This window comes from Oncorhynchus gorbuscha, linkage group LG07 (assembly GCF_021184085.1).
Source record: "Oncorhynchus gorbuscha isolate QuinsamMale2020 ecotype Even-year linkage group LG07, OgorEven_v1.0, whole genome shotgun sequence".
Taxonomy (NCBI): domain Eukaryota; kingdom Metazoa; phylum Chordata; class Actinopteri; order Salmoniformes; family Salmonidae; genus Oncorhynchus; species Oncorhynchus gorbuscha.
In genome coordinates, this window is record NC_060179.1 from 70,469,429 (window position 1) to 70,478,148 (window position 8,720).

General features: G+C 54.1%; 1 protein-coding gene across 1 annotated transcript in view; it reads right to left on the reverse strand.

Moving 5' to 3' along the window:
• Positions 1 to 8,720, reverse strand: part of foxn2a (forkhead box N2a) — a 117,525-nt gene that overhangs the window by 73,441 nt on the left and 35,364 nt on the right. The window contains exon 2 of the mRNA XM_046357374.1: positions 2,355 to 2,941. Coding sequence (XP_046213330.1) covers positions 2,355 to 2,927 — 573 coding nt within the window. The 5' untranslated portion in view covers positions 2,928 to 2,941. The remainder of the gene's footprint in view (positions 1 to 2,354; positions 2,942 to 8,720) is intronic.

Sequence of the window (8,720 nt, forward strand, 5' to 3'; positions counted from 1 at the left end):
GTCCACTGCCTGGTCATGGCTCTACAGTTGCAGTGTGTGTGTGTGTGTCCACTGCCTGGTCATGGCTCTACAGTTGCAGTGTGTGTGTGTGTGTCCACTGCCTGGTCATGGCTCTACAGTTGCAGTGTGTGTGTGTGTGTCCACTGCCTGGTCGTGGCTCTACAGTTGCAGTGTGTGTGTGTGTCCACTGCCTGGTTGTGGCTCTACAGTTGCAGTGTGTGTGTGTGTGTCCACTGCCTGGTCATGGCTCTACAGTTGCAGTGTGTGTGTGTGTCCACTGCCTGGTCATGGCTCTACAGTTGCAGTGTGTGTGTGTGTGTCCACTGCCTGGTCATGGCTCTACAGTTGCAGTGTGTGTGTGTGTCCACTGCCTGGTCGTGGCTCTACAGTTGCAGTGTGTGTGTGTGTCTCCACTGCCTGGTCGTGGCTCTACAGTTGCAGTGTGTGTGTGTGTGTGTGTGTCCACTGCCTGGTCGTGGCTCTACAGTTGCAGTGTGTGTGTGTGTCCACTGCCTGGTCGTGGCTCTACAGTTGCAGTGTGTGTGTGTGTGTGTGTCCACTGCCTGGTTGTGGCTCTACAGTTGCAGTGTGTGTGTGTCCACTGCCTGGTCGTGGCGCTACAGTTGCAAAGTGTGTGTGTGTGTCCAATGCCTGGTCATGGCGCTACAGTTGCAGTGTGTGTGTCCACTGCCTGGTCATGGCGCTACAGTTGCAGTGTGTGTGTGTGTGTCCACTGCCTGGTTGTGGCGCTACAGTTGCAGTGTGTGTGTCCAATGCCTGGTCATGGCTCTACAGTTGCAGTGTGTGTGTGTGTGTCCACTGCCTGGTTGTGGCTCTACAGTTGCAGTGTGTGTGTGGGTCCACTGCCTGGTCGTGGCTCTACAGTTGCAGTGTGTGTGTGTGTGTGTGTGTGTCCACTGCCTGGTGTGGCTCTACAGTTGCAGTGTGTGTGTGTGTGTGTGTGTGTGTGTGTGTGTGTGTGTGTGTGTGTGTGTGTGTGTGTGTGTGTGTGTCCACTGCCTGGTCATGGCTCTACAGTTGCAGCGTGTGTCCACTGCCTGGTGTGGTGTGTGTGTGTGTGTGTCCACTGCCTGGTCATGGCTCTACAGTTGCAGTGTCCACTGCCTGTGTGTGTGTGTGTGTGTGTGTGTGTGTGTGTGTGTGTGTGTGTGTGTGTGTGTGTGTGTGTGTGTGTGTGTGTGTGTGTGTGTCCACTGCCTGGTGTGTGTCCACAGTTGCAGTGCGTGCAGTGTGTGTGTGTGTGTTCCACTGCCTGGTTGTGGCGCTACAGTTGCAGTGCGTGGGCTCTGGTCATGGCAGTTGCAGTGTGTGTGTGTCCACTGCCTGGTCGTGGCTCTACAGTGCAGTGCAGTGTGTGTGTGTGTGTGTGTTTCCACTTCCTGGTCGTGGCTCTACAGTTGCAGTGTGTGTGTGTGTCCACTGCCTGGTCGTGGCTCTACAGTTGCAGTGTGTGTGTGTGTGTGTCCACTGCCTGGTCATGCTCTACAGTTGTGTGTCTACTGCCTGGTCATGGCGCTACAGTTGCAGTGTGTGTGTGTGTGTGTGTCCACTGCCTGGTTGTGGCACTACAGTTGCAGTGTGTGTGTGTGTGTGTGTGTGTATGTGTGTGTGTCCACTGCCTGGTCGTGGCGCTACAGTTGCAGTGTGTGTGTGTGTCCACTGCCTGGTCATGGTTCTACAGTTGCAGTGTGTGGGGTGCGTTGGGAGATAGCGCCCCATCTTACTGCTGCGTTTGCATTTTCTCTGAAGGAGAGAGAGGAGGGTCTATGACCTTGACTGGTATACACCGACTCTCCCAGCCTTATCACAGCAAGGGGAGGCACACAGGGGGCCGCAGGCAGGGTGCAGCACTACACTGGTCCTGACACACACACACACGTCAGGGGGCCTCAGGGTGGGTTAAAACCCTGGCCCTGCCCGTCTGCCATACAGAGAGCAGCAAATCCTATACAGGCACAGGTACAGAGTGGAGGTGTACAGTTAACACTGTTAGTCAAACACTTTGAGCACATTGTCAATGTCACACTACTGCCACTACAGAATATCAGTGAAGAACTCTAATGACTCTTTGTGGCACCTTTACACAACAAACCATCTCAATGGGGAAGGATACTGTAAGCTCATTTCAACCCCATTAGAAGACCACTTCAAACCCACAACAATAATGTCATCATATCAACCTCACCCTGCAGTGTCAGCATGACAACTTTCAAATGGTTAAATAACGTGTGACCCTTGTGAGAATCAAACCCAGGCACTGCCAGCTCCTTGCAAGGTAAACAAAGTGTGTGTGTGTGTGTGCGCGCATGCATATGACCTTATAGTTCCCTCACCTTTCCCAGGCTCCTCTCCACCTTGCGGAAGCACTTGTTGAGTGACAGGTTGTGTCTGACGCTGTTCTTCCAGCCAGTGGGGGCCGAGGAGAAGTAGGGGAAGTGCTGTAGGATCCAACCATAGATGTCCTTCACCGGCAGCCTCTTACTGGGGCTCTGCTCTATGGCCATGTAGATCAACAGAGAGAATGAGAAGGGAGGCTTGGACTTCAACAAGTCCCTCTGCGACGAGGAGTAAGAGGATGAAGACGATGGGTTCTGAGGGGCCCCGGGGTCACCCTCGATGTCAAAGAGGGGGCTGGCGCTGGGTTGGGCCCCCCCGGCCACACCGGGCCCCCCTAGGGTAAAGTTCTGGAGCAGGTTCTCATGGAGCCAGTTGAGGTTGGTGAGCTCCTCATCCTCGGAGCCACCGGATCCCCGGTCCAGGCTGGTGGCCAATGGGCTGGCTGCGCCGCACTCCGCCTCCGGGAGAGTCCCCGCCCCCCCACATACGCCCCTAAGCCCCGCCCTCTCCTCCTGCATCCCCGGCGTTTCAGCTTTCTTATCCGGCGACATCCCGATGATTGGACCCATTAAACCAGGTAGGTCTGGAGAGGAGAGAAATGGTTAGAAAACAACTGCAGGATAGGACACACTAGTGGAGGGGGCTACAGCACAGAGACGGTGGCTACAGCACAGAGACGGTGGCTACAGCACAGAGACGGTGGCTACAGCACAGAGACGGTGGCTACAGCACAGAGACGGTGGCTACAGCACAGAGACGGTGGCTACAGCACAGAGACGGTGGCTACAGCACAGAGACGGTGGCTACAGCACAGAGACGGTGGCTACAGTACAGAGACAGTGGCTACAGTACAGAGACAGTGGCTACAGTACAGAGACAGTGGCTACAGTACAGAGACAGTGGCTACATAGAGACAGTGGCTACATAGAGACAGTGGCTACATAGAGACAGTGGCTACATAGGCCAGAACCAGTGGCTTTAAGTGGCTACATAAAAACTGGTGGAAACATAGAACTTTCCTTCACAGCGACACAGTAGTTATGCTGGGGAATGAGAAGGGAGCTGCTTTCCCAACACCACTGCAAACGTGAAATAAATTGATGTGACACATTGAAATGATGTGCTCTTCCAAGCACTCAACGTGTTTGTCTAAGGTTGGCCTGAGGGCACGCATGGGCAGGGTACACCCCCATCGGTCTGTCCTGCACGTCTCTGTCCCGCTCTCCCACCAAATGGAGAGACTATCCCCTCTCCTCCTTTCTCCCCCCTCTCCCACGCAGGCTGATGGTAGAGAGACTATCCCCTCTCCCACGCAGGCTGATGGTAGAGAGACTATCCCCTCTCCCACGCAGGCTGATGGTAGAGAGACTATCCCCTCTCCCACGCAGGCTGATGGTAGAGAGACTATCCCCTCTCCCACACAGGCTGATGGTAGAGAGACTATCCCCTCTCCCACACAGGCTGATGGTAGAGAGACTATCCCCTCTCCCACACAGGCTGATGGTAGAGAGACTATCCCCTCTCCCACACAGGCTGATGGTAGAGAGACTATCCCCTCTCCCACACAGGCTGATGGTAGAGAGACTATCCCCTCTCCCACACAGGCTGATGGTAGAGAGACTATCCCCTCTCCCACACAGGCTGATGGTAGAGAGACTATCCCCTCTCCCACACAGGCTGATGGTAGAGAGACTATCCCCTCTCCCACACAGGCTGATGGTAGAGAGACTATCCCCTCTCCCACACAGGCTGATGGTAGAGAGACTATCCCCTCTCCCACACAGGCTGATGGTAAAGAGACCATCCCCTCTCCTCCTTTCTGCCCCCTCTCTCACGCAGGCTGATGGGAGACTATCTTCCCCTCCTCTCTCCCTCTCCAGCTGAGAGCCTTTGAGGAGGACCTCTGAAGTGTGGGAGACGACTCCAGTCTCTCCAGACTGCTCTCCTCTCCGCCCACCTCATCTCAGACCAGACCACCTGCTTGTTAGACGCCAATGAGCATGAAACTATCTGCAAAATCCTGTCCCGGGTAAAGGAGGGAGAGAGAGAGGAGGGCATCCTTCCTTCTTACACTGCCTTGAGTGGACAGCACTCAAATAAAGAGCCACCTGCCCTGCAATCATCTCGGAGTCAAGACCATTACTTAACTCAACCCACCTGATACCAGAGGGATTCAACTGACATACTGCCTGCCCTCCTTCCGCTATTCAAAAGCACTGAGGAATTCAGCCAAGTCAATATGAATATTATTGATTAGCCCGGATAGCAATCATCTGGTCTCCCAGAAAACAGCTAAAAGTCTACGGAAAACAGACAAGTGAAGCTGGGCTACACAATGTTCAGTAGGCCAGTCCTGAAAGACCCTCCACAGGAAATAGTCTCACATACTTTGGACAGTCCTCCTCTGGAATGTTTGCACACATTCAGTAGCTACTTCTACTTCATAAAACCAGTGAAGAAATATAGGCTATATAGTCCAATTATGTCAATGCAGCTGCAGTGAATACTAACACAGATATGCTAGTGTGTAGAGCATTGCATGATGGTCAATGAGGCCAACCAAGAGCACAGCAGGCAGCCAGCAAGAGACATCACCCCTCTCCTCCCCCCTCCCTCCGCTCATCCTCTCGCCACAACAAGCTTTAATCTATGTCCCCAGTGTCACCATGACAACCCTGCTGCTGTCACTTCAATTAAGAACAGAAATCCTCCCAACGAGAGAGAGAGTAAATGGGAAAATAAGTTATCCATCTAGGCTGGCCGTGTCTGTTGACTGTAGTCAACAACCAAATCAGCATTCAGAGTGTGGGAACCTTACAGTCTGTAGGGCACCACCAAACGTCCCAGTATAGGCAGGTTGGGGCTTGGGTTGTGCTGAGCTGAATCTGTTTGGGGTTGAGGTGGGGCTGAGGCTGGGAATGGGGTGGGTTGTGACTAGACTGGTGCTGGGCTCAGTGGTCTGGGTTATGTCTGGGCTGAGGTTGAGGGACACTGAGAAACAGAGGGGTGGAGGGCGGCTGGGGCCCATCCTTTCACTGTTGTTGTTAAAGAGGAATTGGGTCAAGCTTTGCTCTGGACTGAGAGAAAGAAGGAGAAAGAGGGGAAGACGGGAGAGGGAGGGCAGAGAGTGAAAGAAGAGAGGAGGGAGCAGCCTCGGAGCGTAGAGTAGCGATGGAGGGATGATAAGAGCAGAAAAGAGGTCAGGGATGTGATGTGCACCAGAAACCCCCTGCCACTCATCCCACCTCTAGGTCTGGGGTTGGGTAGTCAATGTCAGGGTGTAGAGTAACCCACCCCTAGGAGAAGAAGGGTCTAAGGCCACTGCCATGTTCAAAAAGAACGCACAACACCTGAAGGAGAGGCGAGGGCAAGGATCAATGAGAAAAGAGAGAGGTGGGGGAAGGAGAAAAGAGAGAGAGGGGAGGAGAAAAGAGAGAGAGAGGGGAGGAGAAAAGAGAGAGAGAGGGGAGGAGAAAAGAGAGAGAGGAGGAGAAAAGAGAGAGGGGAGGAGAAAAGAGAGAGGGGAGGAGAAAAGAGAGAGGGGAGGAGAAAAGAGAGAGGGGAGGAGAAGAGCGAGAGAGAGAGAGAGAGAGGAGAGAGAGAGAGAGAGAGAGAGAGAGAGAGGAGAGAGAGGAGAGAGAGGGAGGAGAAGAGAGAGAGGGAGGAGAAGAGAGAGAGGGAGGAGAAGAGAGAGGGAGGAGAAGAGAGAGAGAGAGAGAGAGAGGAGAAGAGAGAGAGAGAGGAGAAGAGAGAGAGGGAGGAGAAGAGAGAGGGAGAGGGGGAGGAGGAGAGGGCGAGGGAGGAGAAGAGAGAGGGAGAGGGGGAGGAGGAGAGGGCGAGGGAGGAGAAGAGAGAGAGAGAGGGGGAGGAGAAGAGCGAGAGAGAGGAGAAGAGAGGGAGGGAGGAGAAGAGCGAGAGAGGGGGAGAAGAGCGAGAGAGAGGGGGAGGAGAAGAGAGCGAGGGGGAGGAGAAGAGAGCGAGAGAGAGGGAGGAGAAGAGAGAGAGAGAGAGGGAGGAGAAGAGCGAGAGAGAGAGGGAGGAGAAGAGCGAGAGAGAGAGGGAGGAGAAGAGCGAGAGAGAGAGGAGAAGAGCGAGAGGGAGGAGAAGAGCGAGAGAGAGAGGAGAAGAGCGAGAGGGAGGAGAAGAGCGAGAGAGAGAGAGAGCGAGGGAGGAGAAGAGAGAGAGAGAGGGGGAGGAGAAGAGCGAGGGAGGAGAGAGAGAGAGAGGAGGAGAAGAGCGAGAGAGGGAGAGGAGGAGAGAGAGGGAGGGAGGGAGAGAGAGAGAGAGGAGGAGAAGAGAGAGGAGGAGAAGAGAGAGGAGGAAGGAGGGAGGAGAAGAGAGAGGGAGGGAGAAAGAGAGAGGGAGGAGAAGAGAGAGAGGGAGGAGAAGAGAGAGGGAGGAGAAGAGAGAGGGAGGAGAAGAGAGAGGGAGGAGAAGAGAGAGGGAGGAGAAGAGAGAGGGAGGAGAAGAGAGAGGGAGGAGAAGAGAGAGGGAGGAGAAGAGAGAGGAGGAGAGAGAAGAGAGAGGGAGGAGAGGAGAAGAGAGGGAGGAGAAGAGAGAGGGAGGAGAGAGAGAGGGAGGAGAAGAGAGAGGGAGGAGAAGAGAGAGAGGAGGAGAAGAGAGAGGAGGAGAAGAGAGAGGGAGGAGAAGAGAGAGAGAGAGGAGAAGAGAGAGAGAAAGGAGAAGAGCGAGAAAGGAGAAGAGCGGGAGAGAGGAGAAGAGCGGGAGAGAGGAGAAGAGCGGGAGAGAGGAGAAGAGGGAGAGAGGAGAAGAGCGGGAGAGAGAGAAGAGAGAGAGAGAGGAGAAGAGAGAGAGAGAGGAGAAGAGAGAGAGAGAGAGAGGAGAAGAGAGGAGAAGAGAGAGGAGAAGAGAGAGAGAGGAGAAGAGAGAGGAGAAGAGAGAGAGAGAGGAGAAGAGAGAGAGAGAGGAGAAGAGAGAGAGAGGGAGAAGAGAAGAGAGAGAGAGAGAGAAGAGAGAGGAGAAGAGAGAGAGAGGAGAGAGAGAGAGAGAGGAGAGAGAGAGGAGAAGAGAGAGAGAGAGAGAGGAGAAGAGAGGAGAGGAGAGAGAGAGAGAGAGAGAGAGGAGAAGAGAGAGAGAGAGAGAAGAGAGAGAGAGAGAGAGAGAGAGAGAGAGAGAGAGGAGAAGAGAGAGGAGAAAGAGAGAGAGAGAGAGGAGAAGAGAGAGAGGAGAAGAGAGAGGAGAAGAGAGAGAGAGAGAGGAGAAGAGAGAGAGAGGAGAAGAGAGAAGAGAGAGAGGAGAAAGAGAGAGGGAGGAGAAGAGAGAGAGAGGAGAGAGAGAGAGAGGAGAAGAGAGAGAGAGAGGAGAGAGAGAGAGAGAGAGGAGAGAGAGAGGAGAGAGAGGAGAAGAGAGAGGAGAAGAGAGAGAGAGAGAGGAGAAGAGAGAGAGAGAGAGGAGAGAGAGAGAGAGAGGAGAAGAGAGAGAGAGAGAGAGGAGAAGAGAGAGAGAGAGAGAGAGAGAGAGGAGAAGAGAGAGAGAGGAGAGAGAGAGAGAGAGAGGAGAGAGAGAGAGAGAGGAGAAGAGAGAGAGAGAGAGGAGAGAAAGAGAAGAGAGAGAGAGGAGAAGAGAGAGAGAGAGGAGAAGAGAGAGAGAGAGAGAGAGAAGAGAGAGAGGGAGGAGAAGAGAGAGAGAGAGAGGGGAGGAGAAAAGAGAGAGGAGAAGAGAGAGAGAGAGAGAGGGAGGAGAAAAGAGAGAGAGAGAGGAGAGAAGAGAGAGGAGGGGAGGAGAAAAGAGAGAGGGGAGGAGAAAGAGAGGGAGAGAGAGGGGAGGAGGAAGAGAGAGAGAGGGAGGAGAAAAAGAGAGAGAGGAGGAGAAAAGAGAGAGAGGGGAGGAGAAAAAGAGAGAGAGGGAGGAGAGAAGAGAGAGAGGAGAAAAAGAGAGAGGGGAGGAGAAAAGAGAGAGAGGGAGGAGAAGAGAGAGGGAGGAGGAGAAAGCGAGAGAGGAGAAGGGGAGAGAGAGAAGAGAGAGAGGGAGGAGAAGAGCGAGAGGGAGAAGAGAGAGAGAGGGAGAGAGAGAGAGAGAGAGGAGAGAGAGAGAGAGGGAGGAGAAGAGAGAGAGAGGGAGAGAGAGGGAGGAGGAGAAGAGAGAGAGGAGAGGGGAGGAGGAGAGAGCGAGGGAGGAGAAGAGAGAGGGAGAGGGAGGAGAAGAGGGAGAGGGAGGAGAAGAGGAGAGGAGGAGGAGAGAGGGAGAGAGAGAGAGCGAGGAGAGGGGGAGAAGAGGAGAGAGAGGGGGGAGAGAGAGAGAGGAGAGGGAGGAGAAGAGAGCGAGGGGAGGAGAGGAGAGAGAGAGAGAGGGAGGAGAGAGAGAGAGAGAGGAGGAGAAGAGCGAGAGAGGGGAGGAGAAGA